The following is a 19,672-nucleotide window of genomic DNA, read 5'->3' as shown; positions in this document are numbered from 1 at the left end:
TACCACTCGGCTGTACAAGCTCACTTTATGCATTCATGGGGACAATCTTAACTCTTAAATGTTTCCTCTATATCAGCTGTTCAACTCTCTATAATTATGCTCCTTCTTGTCTATGTACCTGTTGGTGGAATTGTTGTTCTTGTAGGGTCAAAATAGGTATTTGGAATAGTAGAAATTTGTTTCTGTGAATCTTTGCTTGGGCACAATACATTGTGTAACTGTATTATCAGCAATATATTTTCCAAAGGAGAAGACAGCGGCACCAATGTAGTTTTTATGCAGGTATGCACGTGGGTTTTATTCCTCACAAAGTTTTCCACAACAGTTTTCAATTCACACAACATAAGCAAATAAACAAAAAAGTTCTTTCTTTCAACATTAGAATAAAATACTTCATCAACAGACTGTGTACCTGCACAACCTGCTTTTGATAGTACTTAATGCTATTTAATCCAGAACAATAAGAATATTTACATGCTTTCCCAGAGGGCTCATTTACTGCTACTCCCCTCTTCCAGAGGTGGCGTCTCATCAATTCCAGCCCCTGCATTGGCTTCCACAGCTGAGTCTTCTCTCTTCTTGGACTAACAAGGCTTCCCTCCAGGGTTTTTTTGTCAGTAGGTGTTCATTTTTTTTAAGTAACATACCTCTACCAGTTCTGGTCTGTTATGGCCCTCACAGTTTTGTTACAGTCAAATGTTTTTAATTACGCAGCTAAATTCCAATATAAGCTTCTGTTCTACTATTGTAATTCAGTCTTTTCTTTTTGAAGGAAGTGAAACGGCTTTATGAATAAAAGAGTTGGCAGGAATTTAACATTGTAATAAAATAACTTATTGGCGTGTGTTCTTATAATCATATGGTATATCGTGTTAAAGACACAAAGAAGAGACAAAACTGGCAAGATCCCTTGTATATGTGTGAATGCCCTATGGCAGTAAAAAGATGGGTGCATTTAAGTAAGTAGTTACCTCAGATGAAGCACTTTGGGAGTTTAGTACAAGTACGGGATCTGTTATCTGGAATGCTCAGGACCTGGGCTCTTCCGGATAAGGGATCTTTCCTTAGTTTAGATCTCCATGCTTTAAGTTTACTAAAAAATAATTTAAACATTAAATAAACCCAGTAGGCTTCTTTTGCCTCCAATAAGGATTGATTACATCATAGTTGGGCTCAAATACAAGGTACTGTTTTAATATTACAGAGAAAAAGGAAATTTTTTCTAAAAATTAGAATCATTTGTTTAAAATGGAGTCTATGGTAGCTGGCCTTTCTATAATTCAGAACTTTATGGATAACGGTTTCCAGATAATGGATTCTATACCTGTACACTTAAATATTCATATTCCTAAATAATCCAAATATTCCCCATTACTTTCTATTTGCACTTCCCTTTTGTTTATGTTTACATGCTTAAAATGCTGTACAGTAAATATATTTTCCTTTTCTCTAGGTGAGAAAGAATGGACTGTCCCAAAGTGTAAGCCAGGAAGAAAGAAAAAGGCAAGAGGTATTCACATCAGTGTATTAAAATGAAATTGACTGTAAGGGGCAAATTTCTTTAAATGTGAGTTTAGAGCCTTAATACATAAAAACATAATTCATTCAATACTCTTCTAAAAATTCCATAGGAATAAATAGAACAGGGGTGATTTTTTATGTATTAAGCTCTAAACTCACTTTTGATAAATCTGCCCCTAAGTTTCACCTGAGCAGGAACTGAAAAAACATTGTGTAATATGTTGGCACTATTTCATTGAAAGATAATAATGGACTAAATGTTATTTAGATAACATTGATTGCTAATTATTGTAATTACTCACAGCTCATGTCTGTCCTTAGGCCTACTATAGCAATGACACATAAGGACAGGGGGTGGATTACTTTATAGACACACCTCTTTATTAGACCAAGGCAATGCTCTGACAGTTTTTCATCTTGTTACTTACCAGATTTTATTCATATATTTCATATATGTATGTATATGAATGTATTCATTTGATTGCTTTCCCACAGGCAATGTTTGAAGTTATATCTTCTGAGCATTCCTATCTTCTCAGCCTGGAAATTTTAATCCGAATGTTTAAGAATTCAAAGCAACTCAGTGCCACCATGACAAAAACAGAAAGCCACCACCTTTTCTCAAACATTACTGATGTTTATGAGGCAAGCAAAAAGTAAGCATGTTTCTATAATATTTAGTGTCACTAAATCGTTAAATGCCTCATTAGGGATAGAAAATTTCATACAGCTGTTACAGTGTTATTATAGTTTAATAGTTTATTTGTTTGTTTGTTTCTATTTGCTTATAAAGTAGTGTTATCTGTGTTCCCATGCACAATAATGGGGGGAAACTCACTGAGTTGGGCTTTAGTTATGTGCGGGTCGACACCTGACCCTAACTTGCTTGCGTTGTAACTGCACCTGACCCTAACCCACTGAGCCTTGGTAATTTTAGGCCCATGCCCTCCCCTCTCTGATGGCGGACGTGGGGCAATGTCGGTTTGATGATGTCAGGGCAGGGTTGTGTTGCATATATGAGCATTTGGTGTGTTGGCAAAAATGATTGGAGCTTTCGGGATAGAGACTTGTTTTGGTTTCAGAGCAGTGAAGTAGTTTTGAGCAGCCAATAGCTGTACTGTCTGGTTCTAATCTGAACAGGTGGCAACACTACTGTCCTGGTAATGCCTAACATTTTTCATTGTAGAAGTGGGGATATCCTCAGGACAAATAAGCCCATAAATCAGACAGCCCTTCAATCTGGGGTTACACAGATACATCTTCATTTGCCTAGGTAGCCGTACCAATGTATAATCCCCAGATGTGACCTATGTGATGTTATTAGTTACAAATGTAACATAATACTGATTCCCCATTTATTAAAGGCTACATAAGGACAGACTGTTTCAATTTGTAACCTTTGAGCAATGTTCAGCTAGCCACGTCTTAAATGATCTTTCTGCAAGTATAGACATAGTCTAATTATCCAAAGTCTGGTATTTTAGTGAAAAACTTGAAGCCTGCAGCACCTGATCATTTTTAGTCATAAAAAAGACCCGTCTTCACAGCTTGACATGTTCTTCTAGTATTTATAGCAAAAGAAAAACAGTTCCCGGGGTCAGGGTTACATATTAACTATGACTCCTGCAGACATTAGAATGACATGTTGTGTAGGTTTGGACCCGCAGAAATGGGAGAGTTTTCAGTTCTACATTTGCTTACTCCCCTTGGCACTTATAACCTGAATAATAATATAAAATTTATATAGAAAATCATTAATGCTGTCATGATATAACTTCCTGGCCTTTGGCCTCATACCCATGAAGTTATTAGTTACTATTACGACCATCATTAAAAACAAACTAAGAGCCGAACTGGTAATGTGAAAAAAATGAGTGTTCCCTGTTGGGCAAGGCTTAGGCTTGTTCATGCAGGGAAAAGGGTAAAATAGCTGTCTGGTAATTAAAATTTATCACTGTTCAGGAATGCACATATCTAAGGAAAATATGCAAACAAAAAGTAGACTATTCCCTTTAAAAAAAAAAGGGTTTGATATAAATATTCTTGCTTGCATATGTCAGAAACTCTCCTGAATAGAGCGGCCATCAATATGTATGGAACAAAGCTATCTCTGTGGCGTTCTGAATGCTTTGTCTCTTTGGAAGCTCCCTGGAATCCGTTTCCCCATTAGAGGAAGAGAATGATTTAAGCATTTGGCCGTTCCCAGCCATGTGTGTTTTGTCGGGGCCTTCCATACAATACATGGCTGTCAGTGTGCATTCTTTAGCGTCCATGAAATTTCCTTGGCTTCCCCATTTTCCAGATACCCAGTTTGATATCTACTGCATGCTGAATGGGAAACTAGTAAACAATTGCATTCTGTGATTCATTCCAGAGCCATTAATCAGTCTCAATGATGCGGGGATGTCCAAAATAAGAAACATCTGATGGGGAACGAATACGGATCACACACTAGCAGTTTTCCATATATTGTATATTACAGTTATTTATAGTTTATTAAGCAATGGAAGCATTTCTGAATCTAATGTGGAGTTGTAAAAATATTATATTTTAGGACTTTATTGCAGTTTCTGCAGTTTACTTTTACTATGCTATTTATATTGGGAAATCCAAATCTCAGTTATCTGTATTGAAACAGGATGATGTTTAAAGCCAAGAAAAGTAGTGCAGAAAGTGTTTCCTATATCTAGATAGTGGGCACTTACTGTAATAATGATTAGATTTGGCATTCAGGTTAGTCTGTAAAACCACTGGGCAGGCAGGCCCATAAAGATACTTTGGAGAGCAGCCCACAGGTCTCCATGGGACAGCCCTTCTTTAAATCATTCACTTATTTGTGACCAATCAGAGATATGATTGAATGCTTCCTTTCTTTTTAGGAACATATGGGTAGGAATATGTGATTATAATATCTGAATGATGAATTGGTCAGTACATTAAAAAAATTCACAAAGCTGTGTATGAAGGCCAACGTGTTGACCACCTAAATGTGCAATTGAAAGCGAGTCTTGTTGCCGGCATTGGCATCTGCTAAAGCTGTGAGATACTTAGAGAATAAGAATGAGCGTACATTCTCCCTCATGGTACTTGTTAATTTATGTTGTTCAGTCCAGTGAGAATCCGTGTGGATAGTCTTGTAAACCTCATTGCCCAGTTTCCCACCATTTGTCTTTGTGAAGCTGACCCTATTGTGTAGTTCAGCTGTGCAATAAAATGCTGAGCCTGGCATCCATCCTGCTAGAGAGGTGATGTTATTGATTGTAAAACAAAGTGGGGAACAAAGACAATCAGTCCACTCAGTCTAGCTGTAATTTAAAGGCCAATGTTTGTGGTTACTCACAAAAGCCCTGAAAGAAATTCCAGTCACATTCACAGTCTTTCTTTCCTTTAATTAGAGGCCACAATATAACCTGTATCCTAACTGCAGATGGGCCCAAAGTTATTGTAGGTTTCAGTGCAGTATAGTTTAGATGTCCTGGTAGCAGAGACGTGTTCAGTTAAACCTCCTCTAATTCACCCTAGGGATACATACATTCAGTATAATTAGATACTATTACATTTGTTAATCATCTTTCCCGTATAGTTAATTACAATTAGGAGGTTAATTGTTACGAGGTATAATGATAGCATCAGATGCAGTCCCATTTGTTTCCTGTGTGAACTGCATTGTTAGAAAGGGAAGAAAGGAAAAAGGTGCAATGAGGGTGAGTGTTGGATGGGGGATAGAGTGATGGATAAACCCCAGGGTGCTTTGTTCCTGCACTCCATGCTAAAAGTGGGGCATATACTGCAAAGTTACTATATACACTACGGATAATGATTTTTAAAAATTTCTTTATTTTTTTTTTTACTATTTTTCTAAAATGTACAATTTACAAATTAAATCATTTAATTCTCCCCCATCTCATCTGTCCCAGTAGCAGCTGAATAGGCCAGGCTGCTGGCTCTCTGATCTGTGACAATTTGATACATTACTTGATATATTTTCCAGCAGCTTCAGCCTTTACAAAACATGTTCCCCTTCAGCTTTTTTGTCTGTAACAAATTAGTTGTTATGGTGAAACATGTATCAGCTCATGTGTAAAATATATACAGTTAAAGGAGAAAGAAAGGTAAAAACTAAGTAAGCTTTATCAGAAAGGTCTATATAAATAGAGCCATAAGCACTCACAGAAACGCTGCACTGACTTTTCTGTCAAAAGATTTCTTGTGTCTATAATTCCTGTGCCACAGACACGCAGCTCTCTGCTGTCTCCTCTCTCCTGCTCCCCCTCCCTCAAGAATGCTAAGAACTCACTCCCCCCTTTAGGAATGTGGATCTGAGCCAATCAGCAGGAAGCTGACTCATAGGGGCCGATTCATTAAAACACGAGTTCGAATCCAGAATGGGAAAAATTTGGATTGGATACGATAATTTCTGAAGATCACAAATATCACGAAAATGTAAACTGAACAATTGTAAACAGCAGCAGAACCTTTCCGAATTTTTTGCGCGGGCATACGAAAAAGTGGCGCAAGTGCCAAAAAAAATTTCGGAAATACGCTCGGAGCATTCGAATAAACGTTCTGAGAATTTGTGTCTTAATAAATCTCCCCCATAGTCTAACTAACTGAGCATGTTCACTTGGTCTGGGTGTCTGTGCAGGAGTAAGGCATTATGGGAACTTTCTTTCCACAGCTCAGTGTTTTTTTTTCCTGTTTGGCTTCTGATCATCTGAACAGGTGAAATATGGGGAGACTTAAGGGCACTATTGAGACAACTGAAGGTATGCCTGCAGCTTGAGATTAACTCTTTATTAGCCTTTCCTTCTCCTTTAAAGACAACCTGACATAGATTTTTTCCCCCCACTGGAGGTGCAAGATAATAAAAAATCCTATAGTCTGTTTGGAGGACACAATACTATTTGTGCAAGAAAATACTCCTAGTGTGCACTATGCTGCCCAAAATGTAAGGGAACTGCCAGTGCAGGCAGCCATGTTTGTTCCGACATGTCCATAATTAGTGAGCTAGGACACTCCTCATTATTCATGTGTTGCATGGTGGCATATCCCTACCAGCATTTCATGTCAACAAATTATATAGTTACCCATCAAAGCTATGAGCAGGCATGTTTACATGTATTATTTTTACCATAAAATGTAAAAGACTTATTTATCATTTTATAACAAGTCATATAAAGAGTTGCACAATGTTACTGAAGAATATTAAAGGTATACGTACATTTGGTGAACTGTTTGTGCCCGGAGTATATGTACTGTATGCTTAAACGGAAACGGAACAGAGAAGTTTATAATTGTCATAAAAACTTATACATGGCATTTCCCAAGACCAAACTAAGATAAAAGTCTGCGTCTGTGTTATTGTTTCTGTTTGATCTCTTTGTTGCTCAAGATGCCCTTTAGTAACACAGGCAGGATAACTCCTATTGCTCCTTGTCGTTTTATATTATTCATTACTTACATTCATTACAAACATAACTGCTATACTCTCTATATATGGAATAGGATGTATGTTTATTTGCACTTTATTCCATTTAGGTGACTGAATGTGAATCTGTTAAATCTGCACCCAATTTTGTTTCACCTAGACAATAATTCATGAGAATAATAAGTATATTTTGGAAGGACCTACAAGCATTTACGTATATAATTAGGAGAAAGTGTACTAGGATTTCATTCTCAAGGTAGGGCCAAAAAAAGGCAACAAAGGGAATGCAATTTGCTTTGTGTTTGGGGTGTGTAAACTATTTACTTTGCCTGGGGTTGGGTCTTACCGTTGTGAGGAGAAGAGCCATGTAGTACAACATAGTGTGGGTCACTGGGGTTTGTACTGAACAAAAGGTGGCATCATAGAATATTTGGCAGGAAGACTTGTCCTAAATTATCTGTCAGGTCCTAAAAGACTCTAGTTATATTATACTTGAATAGTGAATTTTGAACTTATTATTGACTTTTTGTATTACATAACACAGCAGACAACTCATAGCTTACTCCTACAGGTTTAACCAATGAAGCCAGCCCTTTATCTAACGCTGACGCATTTGTGATAGGGAGAGTGCAAAGTGCATTGGATAAATATATGCAGAATTGGAATGCAGAATATGCTTACATATTGTCTTAAAGGAAAATGCCAAATAAAAAGAAGCAAGGAACTGTATCCTGTGTTTTGGTATACTTGGTAAAATTGTTTTAAATACATGGGGAAAGTTTAATAAAACTTATAAACAGAAAAAGCTTTGCATAAGTAAGAATTAAAAATGTGCATTTTCAGTGTAATATGTTTTGTTATTGCTTTGTGAATTTTTTTGCGCATAGTGCATCTTTAAGGCGTGCATGAATGTGGCATACTATTTTGGTGCAAAAATAGCACGTTGTTTAATAAGAACTTTTATTACATACACTTCATGCTCAATAGCAGTTAAAGGGGTAGTATACTCTGTGCTGAAAATACTTTTGATTACTTTTTAAATTGTGAAATGTCTATGGTTGGATAAGAGGTTTGTATATTAATTTGCACCTTGTAAATGGAAAGCAGATAACACATAATAGAGAGAGAGGTCAGAGGCTCAGAGGTGTTTCAGAGGAATGAAGCAGGGGCATCTACCTGGCAGCGCCACAGAGTAGCAGCTGTAGATTTTTGGAGGATTGAAAAGCTAAGTAAAGTATCCAATTTTGACAGAATCCTTGTTGGAATAGGGATGCATATTTATGTTTATTGTATTGCACTTTTGTCCCCCTATTTGTACAATTAATATTTTGTAAAAATCTAAAGCATAAGGAATGCATCTGTAGCTGTGGGATAGCAGGTATAGTAGGGAGAGATGGTGCCTATAGTAACAGTGGGGGGATAATAGCCTCTGGGAAGGGACTGTGGCTGTGGGATAGCAGGTATAGTAGGGAGAGATGGTGCCTATAGTAACCGTTGGGGGATAATAGCCTCTGGGAAGGGACTGTGGCTGTGGGATAGCAGGTATAGTAGGGAGAGATGGTGCCTATAGTAGCAGTGGGATAATAACCTCTGGGAAGGGACTGGGGCTGTGGGATAGCATATACATTAGGGAGAGAAGGTGCCTATAGTAGCAGTGGGGGGATAATAGCCTCTGGGAAGGGACTGTAGCTGTGGGATAGCATATACATTAGGGAGAGATGGTGCCTATAGTAGCAGTGGGATAATAACCTCTGGGAAGGGACTGGGGCTCTGGGATAGCATATACATTAGGAAGAGATGGTGCCTATAGTAGCAGTGGGGGGATAATAGCCTCTGGGAAGGGACTGTAGCTGTGGGATAGCAGGTAGTAGGGAGAGATGGTGCCTATAGTAGCAGTGGGGGGATAATAGCCTCTGGGAAGGGACTGTGGCTGTGGGATAGCAGGTATAGTAGGGAGAGATGGTGCCTATAGTAGCAGTGGGATAATAACCTCTGGGAAGGGACTGGGGCTGTGGGATAGCAGGTATAGTAGGGAGAGATGGTGCCTATAGTAGCAGTGGGGGGATAATAGCCTCTGGGAAGGGACTGTGGCTGTGGGATAGCAGGGAGAGATGGTGCCTATAGTAGCAGTGGGGGAATAATAGCCTCTGGGAAGGGACTGGGGCTGTGGGATAGCAAGTATAGTAGGGAGAGATGGTGCCTATAGTAGCAGTGGGGGGATAATAGCCTCTGGGAAGGGACTGGGGCTGTGGGATAGCAGGTATAGTAGGGAGAGATGGTGCCTATAGTAGCAGTGGGATAATAGCCTCTGGGAAGGGACTGGGGCTGTGGGATAGCAGGTATAGTAGGGAGAGATGGTGCCTATAGTAGCAGTGGGATAATAGCCTCTGGGAAGGGACTGGGGCTGTGGGATAGCATATACATTAGGGAGAGATGGTGCCTATAGTAGCAGTGGGATAATAACCTCTGGGAAGGGACTGGGGCTGTGGGATAGCATATACATTAGGGAGAGATGGTGCCTATAGTAGCAGTGGGATAATAGCCTCTGGGAAGGGACTGTGGCTGTGGGATAGCATATACATTAGGGAGAGATGGTGCCTATAGTAGCAGTGGGATAATAACTTCTGATGACTAGGGCAGTAACACACGGGGAGATTAGTCGGCGTGCAACAAATCTTCATTGTCGTGGGCGACTAATCTCCCCGCAATGCCATACCACTGGCTAGAATGTAAATCGCTGGTGGGATGGCATACGCAGCGCCGCGATTTGCCTAAGTCGCCCGAAGTTTCCTCTCAAGGCAACTTCAGCGACTTTGGCAAATAGCGGCGTCGCGTATGTCATCCCACCGGCGATTTACATTCTAGCTGGTGGGATGGCATTGCAGGGAGATTAGTCACCCGGGACAACGGAGATTTGTTGTGGCGCGACTTAATCTCCCCGTGTACCCCTGCCCTTAAAATGCAATTTCCTGCAGTGGCATATAGACTCATAGCTGATGTGTGTTGGGTGGAGCTGAAAGTTGTGAGTGCCATAGATTGAGGAAAGTCAGAAATGGTCTGTATAGAATCTTTTGGCAAGGCCCCACAATACTACTGTAAGTTGAACTCTGAAAGGGATAAAGTACCTCCTTGCACAATTTTATTAGCAGTTACATCACACATACAAACCTGATTCCTAACTGTGTTTAAGGAAATGTTACTTACAGGTCAATATGTTTACTTGGTAGGAAAGGTAATTTGTTGTACGGACAACAGTCTATTTTATCCCGTGAAAAATGTTAATCTTTAAAAAAAAAAATGTTTTTAATCTTATTTAATGCTTTAATCTTGTGGCTATTTACCTTGCAAGTGTTTTTGCTTGTTTGAATAGAAATAAAAACGAAACCATTCCTATGGCGTGGTTCGCTGCTTCTTTGTATTTGTTTTGCTGACACCTAGGTGACACATGACATTTATACATTGTAAACATATATATATTGTATAATGTATATATCATAGTATAAAGTGGCCATAATCCAGTTGGTACCTTCTTTTATCTGCAGCTGATTTCCTTTGTATGAGATAAAATTTTGTCAACGTAATGATAGTTTAGATTTTTCAGAAAAGTTAAATAATATTAAATAAATAATATTAAATTCCCAATAAATTCGGACCCTTATAAAGTGAACCACTTGGAAGCAGACACCCAACGTTGGGATTAGTAAGTCAGTATGTGAAGTGATTTTGTTTAATAATAAATATGTTAGACCTTATGTCCTAGGCAAAGCAACCCACATTGGATGTACAGAGGTTACACCAATGTGAAGCCTTAAAGTGCTCTGTGCAAAAATCCCGTAGAATCTTACCCATGTGCTTCAATTTACTTGTTTTTAAGTTAATTGCCTCAAAAGGGAGGGTCCTGTTTATAACATTCCACCACCTGTCCCTCCCAGACTTAAAGAAGCTGTATACATACCAATAAAACCTTGTTTTTGGCCCTACCTTGAAAATGAAATCCTAGTACACTTTCTCCTGATTATATATGTAAATGGAATGGTCCTCCCAAAATATACTTATTATTCTCATAAATTATTGTCTAGGCGAAACAAAATTGGGTGCAGATTTAACAGATTCACATTCAGTCACCTAAATGGAATAAAGTGCAACTAAACATATATCCTATTCCATAGATAGAGAGTATAGCACTTATGTTTGTAATGAATATAAGTTATTAATAACATAAAATGACAAGGAGCAATAGGAGTTATCCTGCCTGTGTTACCAAAGAGCATCTTGAGCAACAAGAGATCAAACAGAAACAATAACACACAGACTTTTATCTTAGTTTGGTCTTGGGAAATGACATGTATGAGTTTTTATGACAATTATAAACTTCATCTGACAAATTCAATTATTCCATCTGCCATGTTGCCCAGTCAGTCTAACTTTATAAGCCTCAGATCTGAGTATATTTTGCTTCACAGGACGCTTTGTACACGTATTTGCCAATTCCTAGTTGGACTTCAAAATGAATACGGAAGGAACACTTGGCTGCTTAGACATCTCTGGCCATCTCTCTTAATATCTCTGGCCAAGTGGGGAATTATTAGTCACCTGGTATTTAAAGGAAACCATAGGAAAGTAGGAAACATAAAGATTAAGTGGGACTGGTCAGTATAACAATAGGTGATATTCTGAATGCATAGCTAACATTTCAGGCACTATAGAAATGCCCATTAACTCACCATCAAATACTGAGCCCATACTATACAAAGTGACAAAGTTACATCCTAGTGACTTAAAATTGACTTTGGGAGGTTATGTCCTCTTGAATACCTGAGTTGGTGTCTCAGCTGATACTCACTGGTGTCTCTGTTCCTGTATGCTCAAGTTACTCACAATTTGAGTGACTTTAACAAAATTATCCATTTGATCACAACCTTATACAGTAGAGAGTCATAAAGACTTGCATATTGTAAGGTTTGATATTTTGTGGTCTTAAAGATGATAAACTAAAGATTTGTTTTATCAATAGATGTAACATTATAAGGACTAAAACTGACATTCAGAATGTGGACTAAACCTTGTCATCCAGGATTATCCAGAGCACTAGCTTCTTCTCAGTGGTTTACCATAAAGTATAAATGAGTCTAACATTACTTTATATAGTTCTACATGATATAATATTCCTAACAACAAAACATTCCTTATATATAACACAAACCTAATTCTTATAATTCCTTTTATACTCCATTTAGTATATTTATAAATAAGCTTTAATGTGAAAAATATCTTAATTTTAGATGGTTATCTTTTTTTTTTTTCAATAAGTATTTTTAAATGTCCTTTGGAACCTCCAAAAAGACCAAAAGAACTTAATGTTCTGCAAATGCTGCCTGTGCTGTGCCTCAGAGCTGCTCCTATTACTCAACATCATAGTTACGATGGGGATTAGCATGAATAAACATTGTGCTTGGCAACCAGCGACATAGCTGTAATATAATATCTTGCTTCTTCCTTTTTATTATTATTTGAATAATTGTGCCAGGTATCAGACATTCATCTTCCGCTGCATGGAAAATAGACCATTAAGTGTCAAGTACAGGTGCTTTCATTTAACTTGTAATTAGTGACTTTAAGCTGTAAGGCCTGTAAATAAAATAGCATTACCCAATTTCCTAACTCCTCCTCCTCTATGTTCTCCTTAACAATAACTTAGAGTTTTGTTTTGTTGTACAGGTTTTTTAAAGAGCTGGAAGGAAGACATCAAAGGAACATTCTTATAGAAGACATTAGTGATATTGTTGAAAAGCATGCCAAGGCAACATTCGATCCCTACGTGAAGTATTGCACTAATGAAGTCTACCAGCAAAGGACGCTGCAGAGATTAATGTATGAGGACGTGGCAGTAGATCTATAACTTTCCTCATTATTTTATTGGTTGTTTTTGTTGGGGGTGGGAGGTTTTCACCGCTCCATGCAGTTATGTAGTGTTTTATTTTCCTATATCCTGAGCAGTCTATCATTTTCTGCCTGGGCAGATTAAAGCAGGCGTAACAAATATAACATGCTGTTTATACTAAGGGGAATTTTTTGTTAATGTTTATGTCCTTGATTTTATGATCAAATGTCCAAATGTATCTAAAACAGAGGGTCTTGGCAGGAGGCTCAGGCTGTAGAACAGGTTGTGTAAGATTTGGGGACTCTGTCTGTTTGCTCTTCTAGATGCCTCTAAAAGCTCCACAGTTAGGGTGAAAAATTTATTGTTGTCCTAGAACTCTTGGAACTTGGGAACTACAGAAAGACACTGATATTTTTCTTTAGAACCATATTATTAGCTAAAGTGGCTCATAACCAAAGGCTTTAGACTTTAGACAGTCTGCCAACTGTTCTACCAACTGTCTATATTTTAAATGTTAAAGGAGAACTCTGGCTTCAGACCCAAAATTTGTTAAAGAGCCCTGCACAACACAGAAACCCCTAATATACTGTAATAGGTATATCATCGTTTGAAACAGTGATGCACTGAATCCATTATTTTTGGTATCAGGCAAACCCCAAATCCTTTGTGAAAGATTCAGCTGAATACCGAACCAACTCCGAATCCTAATTTGCATGCCCAAATAAGGCTAAGGAAGGGTTAAGTAGAAGCACGCCTAATTTTTTCTTTAATTTCTGTGTTCTCATGACCAAAAGTCATGTGATTTTAAGGATTCGGTTTGACCAGACACCTGGATTCGGCAAATCTTCACTGAATCTTCACTGAATCTTCACTGAATCCCAAACCGAATCCTGGATTCAGTACATGCCTAATTCGAAATTCTGCCATGGGAGGAGGGACTAAAACACTGATGTTACAAATCCTAACACATTTTCCGCAGCTTACAGGCATCATGTAGGAACTACATACCCCACAATGCACTGCACTGCAATATTCCTTTCCTTATTGACATTAAGGGTTATATTTATCATGCTGTGTAAAAAGTAGAGTGAAGCATTACCGGTGATGTTGCCGAGGGCAACCAATCAGCAATTAGATTTCAACAATTAGAAAATAAAGCAAAACATCTGATGCTGCTATGGGCAACATCACTGGTGTTGTTTTACTCCACTTTTTACACTGCATGATCAATATACCCCTAAGTGTGCAGGGAATTGGGGGATTTAGAGGATGCAGGCTGAGGATAGTCGACTGGTGTAACAGCCAGATCTGCAGAACTGGGGGCAGGGCTTAGGTAACCGTTCCAAACCATATTATTAAATGAAAAATCATGAAAAGGCTGCAAATTTTTTAACTGATGTATATTGCAAAGTTGCCTAAAATTATGTTTGCTCTTCAAAAAGCTTAAGTTGTTTTTGGGTGGAGTTCCCCTTTAATGTTTTTGTTTGTCTCAAAATAGTTCACTAATGATATTTATCTTGCTAATACAGATTGACCAATTCATCTTTCAAAGAAGCGCTGTCTAAAATTGAATCGCATGAAGAGTGCAGGAATCTTCCAATGATCTCTTTCCTTATCCTTCCTATGCAGAGAGTGACTCGCCTTCCTCTCCTCATGGATGTAAGCATTTCAAAGATACATTACATTTCATGTAGAGGCACATTATTGTGAACAAATGAGTAACTCACGGAGTGCAGGCACAAACAACCGCTGATAGTGTAATATTGAATTAATCCCACAAGATAAATATAAAAACCCGCTCTGCAAATTGATGAATTCCTGGCATAGTATTCATGTGCTCTGTAGTCTGAGAGGCTATCTCTGCTTATGTAGATCTACTGATGCATTCAATCATTATCTTTATATTTAAAAAATAGCACACAAAGTTCATATCATAAAATCAATCTAAAAATTCCACAGCCTATCCTTTATATTGTGCAACTGTTCAAACTTTAATACATTATTAGAATTATTCAAGCACAAGTGTCTCAGAAGCATTCTGATAACCACATAGTAACATGAATCTACACAGTAACATAGTCATTTAGATTAAAAAAAGGCACTCTTATGTTGAGTTCAGCCTTTAAAATGAAACCTACCTCAAGCAGTTCATCTAGAGTGCAGAGTTTGTTAGTTTAGCAGAGTGTATTCCATTGTGGCCATAAGAGATTCCCGCAAGCTGGTAATGACTGTAATCATAAAAGAGGGTATATGGTAGACGACTTGGTCTACCAGTTAAAAGAGCATTTAACAGAGACAGGCAGGAAGTTGTTATCAACACCTGGAATGGGCTGTAATAAAAAAGCAGGTTTTGTAGTTGATATATTCATTTAATTATTGCTTGGTGTTTCAGATCACTTTGGTTACAATTCTCTTGCTGGCGACACTGTAAATGTTAAGATCTTCTAAAGAGCTAGAGACTGATCCTATATAAAAACAGACTTTGATGCTCTAGTGTCCAAACTGCCATACATCATTAGGGCTCTGGCACACGGGGAGATTAGTGAAATCGCGCCGCCGCGTATGCCATCCCACCGTCGATTTACATTTTTGCCGGTGGGATGGCAATCCGGGGAGGTTAGTCGCCCGCGAACAGGGAGTTTTGTTGCGGGTGACTAATCTCCCCGTGTGCCAGAGCCCTAACAGTAGCAATATGTTATCAACCCTGCTTTCTACTCTGTCTACAGGGACTCCAACGACCTTGCCCAAAGTGTCATTTTTGCATTTCCTTTGTACCATATTCTATTAGACTGAAAGACTAATCATCAGAGTTTGAAATAAATAATAATGCCTTACATTTTATGGTCATGAAGTTGGCTAGAATTATTCCAGTCTGTTACTCTAGTTCCTCAACGTTTAACAAGGGCAAACTATAATAGTTTTCTGTTAAAGATCTTGTAATTTGAATTTGCTTATTTTTAGCTGAGCACGTAGAGAATGCAGAATGTAACACTAAGAATATTTCATTCCAGACAATATGTCAGAAAACCCCAAAAGAGTCTGCTAAGTATGAGGCAAGTAAGCATGCTCTAAAAGAAGTTGGGAAGGTAAGTGCCAAAGTTCTTAATTGTTTGTAAGAATATCGGTAGAATTTCAATTGTTGCATTCTAGTGCCCAGTAAGACATACATTTATTTAAACCTATACTTGGCTTGTATCCAAATGCCGACCTTTCCATAAACATTAATGGATATGTTAGTATGTAGTGCAGAGATGTTATACTGCAAGCTAAGGGGCCCATTTACTAAACAATTTTCAGATAAATTCATATTTTTTCTAAATTATGAACATTTTGGAGTGTACACGAAAATTTCCTTAAAATTCCACAAGTTTTTTGTGGTTTTTGGTAAATTTCCACAAAAAAAACGTACTTTGCGCAAAGAATATGAACATTTCGGAATTCGTTAACGCTTTGGTTACACTTTCATCGGGACTATATTTTTGACAGGTTTGATCTGTCGAGTGCCACTGAGCCAGAACTGTTTTCGTGGCGTTTATGAACTTTTCAGAACACAATATTTTCGTACAAATGATGAAAGCATTGTCGAGACATTTTAGAACTACAGAAATTATCGTGGTTACTTCAAATTTATACCATATAGTGTTTCAAGGCCTGAAACAAATCTTTAAATGGGCCCCTAAGTGTGCCTTTACATGGTGTAAATGAGTTCATGTATAACGACTAGCAATTGCTCTGTTAGACATAAAAGTGAATATTTTATAGTAATATTATGAATCAGGCTGTCCATATGCTTTGGAAAATTACATTTATCAGCTCTTCTCTATAGTATTTGCATGTCTGTAGTTGTAGCTTAGTTACAACTTGGATACTTTTAATCAGTGTCTGCCTTATATGTGGGTTACAGTATATGCACCAAGTCCAAATTTTAAACATGTTAAGACTTATCACCACCCAAGGGTATTGTACATACCATCCAGTGGTGTACTATGTCTTTTTAGACCAAAGAAGTTTTAAGGATTTATATTCTGAGGCCTGCAGGTACTTGGACTACACCATTTTGCTTGCTGTTACTAAATCCAGGCAGTTTTCTTAGTTATTGAATTCCTTACCTTTTCGTGAGACCTTGGTTGTGTATTTACATGCCTTCATGTAATTCATTTTCAGCTATGTGATTAAATCGATACTGTAGTCTCTGAGAAATTACCCTTACAGTGTTAGAGTCCTAGGTTCACTTTCTGCAAGGAGTTTGTATGTTCTGCCTGTGCCTGTGTGTGTGTGGTTTTCTTTTTGATACTTCCATTTCATCTCACGCTCGAAAAATACATGGACAGATTGAAAGTGAAATATCCTGTAGTGTGCATTGGTGTGTGAATGAAGAACAATTTCTCTATAGCCCTTAATACTGCTGAGTGATGTCAGGAGATCTACATTCAAGTCACTGGGGAGGCTGCTTCATTCTGTTTGGGGCTACAAAAAAAAAATAATAATAAAGACTCTGGGTTATTTATAAATATTGGGTACATTTGCACATGGGCAGTAACCCATAGCAACCAATTAATGATTGTATTTTTCAGTCAACTTCAGGCTGAACAAAAAAAACAAAAATGTGATATATGTTTATGATAATTACATCTGTATTACCTTTGCTTATTACTAGCTGGTCCGTCTGTGCAATGAAGGAGCAAGGAAAATGGAGAGGATGGAAATGATGGTTACAATCAATTCTCAGCTGGAATTTAAGATTAAGGTATTGTCCAATTTTAATTGTTCATATGTAAAGTACTGCATGCATATAATAATATTATATATAAAAATGTGGCCAAGCTAGCGGTACCATCCGGCATGACAGGCAGAACCGTCCCTCTCTCCTTGTCACATAAGTCCATTCCATTAGGGATGCACCAAACCCAGTTTTTCGGGTTCGGCCAAACCCCCAAATCTATCCCATAGTATATGCTAATTAGGATCCACAAATGTCGCGTGCGATGAAATTTTTTTCACTTCCGTGTTTATGTGGCCATTTAACCCTTACAAGTCCTAGTAAGCATATGCTAATTCGAATTCGGTTTGGTCAGGACTGTGGATTCGGCCAAAATTCCAAACCCTTCGAAATAAGGCCAAATCCTGGCCAAATACCGAACCGAATCCTGGATTCGGTGCATCCCTAATTTCCATATATGATTTGGCAGCAGAACGGTAATTGCCACAGGTCCCTGAGCTCCAAAATGGAATGCAGAGCTCTGCATCCCCCCATGAATACTGAGCTACATCTGTACTTTAGTAAGTGGTAAGGCTATGTACAGATGCTAAGGGATGACCCCCCCCCCAAGGAACATGTTCTGTCCTTTCAGACTATGGTTATTGGCAATTACTATCTAGAAATTACCCCATCCAAAGTTAATGGGAATCATTACGAAGCGCTGGGTCCTGTCTCGATGTGTGTCGCTCTAAAAACTTGGGTGCTGCTGTATATCAGAGTCTTGTTAGTGAAAATGATGCTGGGTCCAGCCATTAAAACAGTAATATGTCATTTTGTTACACTCCAGAGTGAATTGCTACATACATTGGCAGAGAACATGTTAACACTAATGAGACAGGAAAAACTGTGGATCAGCAAAGTGGCCTTTAGGAAGTTGTTAATGTATATCTTGGCTGGGATACTAAAGGCTTAGGTGCTAGGAAGAATTTACTGGCTAAGTTATAGAAAGCTTTAATGGTACAGCTATATGTGCAGTGGGGGAGGAATGAACAGCCTGCTGAAACAAATGTTTTGAAGGAGTATATATAAGGGCTAATGTGCCATTCAGTACACAGTTGAGGGTGAAATCTTGGAGACTGTCCATCTGTACTGGAGCAGTTTAACTACTAGCACCTCTCAACCTCATCATATTCTAGTGATACAAGGCAAGCACTATAGTTTATACATGTCCATGGTTTTAAAGTTTTTGGTAGATATAATTGAAAAGCAACTTCTGTCTGGCTGTGTATATTCACTGCACTAGTGGTTCTGACTTCTGAAATAATGTACCACATGACAACTGATTAAGAGAGCAGGAGGAGAATCATCAGTTATTTATATAGTGCCAACAGGTTATGCAAAGGTTTATATTATTTTATAATGAACAGGGGTCTTGAACAAACAAGGGTTACGGAGTAAAAATAGGATCAGAGGGCCCTACTTGCAAGAGCTTACAATTTAAAGGGGTAGGATGAAAGTAATTGAGATTCATGATAATCTGAAGTCTGATTAGTCAAGATGCATTGAATATGCTTTCCTTAAACAGGTGGGTCTTTACTTTTAATATACATTTATTATTTGTCTTTTTACTTTTTATTATATAAATAAGTCCTAGTATCCCCAGTCACCTCTGTTAGCCCCAACTTCTGTATCACCAGAAATCAGCTCAGTTGGCAGATGAGTTCTCTTCTCAATATGGAAGTCAATATGGAAGGAGTGCACGTGGTGTGTCGAGTGCCATGGGAACTCGTTTCCTATTGATTCCTATTGAGTGTAAAGCATTAACGGCACTGATTTATAGATGGTCTGAGGGTAGGGCTGTTAGGTGTAAGGGGAGAGACAGACTTTATATAAATAAATGGTAGAACATTGGAAAGTAGCTAGTTTTAAGTGATACTATTAGAATCCCTTAATTTTGTGGAACTCCTTAACTTCCCCTTTAATAGAGGCTTGTGATTATGGCATATCCAGCTCTACTATTATAGATGAATGTCTTCCTTTGCTGTTATACCTTTGTCATTTTAGTAAGCACCCCCTGCCCCAGACACAAAAAGAAAACATCTGATGTTTTATTGCCTTCAATGGAGGTAATTGCGTTGCTGTA

At 38.2% G+C, this 19,672-nt stretch overlaps 1 protein-coding gene across 2 annotated transcripts in view; it reads left to right on the top strand.

Annotated features, from left to right (window-relative positions):
- The window catches only part of arhgef26 (Rho guanine nucleotide exchange factor 26), a 73,852-nt gene that overhangs the window by 25,624 nt on the left and 28,556 nt on the right, over positions 1 to 19,672 (top strand). For both annotated transcript variants that reach the window (XM_002933248.3, XM_012963446.3), the window contains exons 5-10: positions 1,454 to 1,510; positions 2,017 to 2,177; positions 12,668 to 12,820; positions 14,360 to 14,489; positions 15,842 to 15,916; positions 17,488 to 17,577. In XM_002933248.3, the coding sequence (XP_002933294.3) occupies positions 1,454 to 1,510; positions 2,017 to 2,177; positions 12,668 to 12,820; positions 14,360 to 14,489; positions 15,842 to 15,916; positions 17,488 to 17,577 (666 nt within the window). The remainder of the gene's footprint in view (positions 1 to 1,453; positions 1,511 to 2,016; positions 2,178 to 12,667; positions 12,821 to 14,359; positions 14,490 to 15,841; positions 15,917 to 17,487; positions 17,578 to 19,672) is intronic.

Source organism: Xenopus tropicalis, chromosome 5 (assembly GCF_000004195.4).
Source record: "Xenopus tropicalis strain Nigerian chromosome 5, UCB_Xtro_10.0, whole genome shotgun sequence".
Classification (NCBI taxonomy): domain Eukaryota; kingdom Metazoa; phylum Chordata; class Amphibia; order Anura; family Pipidae; genus Xenopus; species Xenopus tropicalis.
Note: the sequence above shows the minus strand (reverse complement) of the source record. Positions and strands in the feature narration are given on the sequence as shown.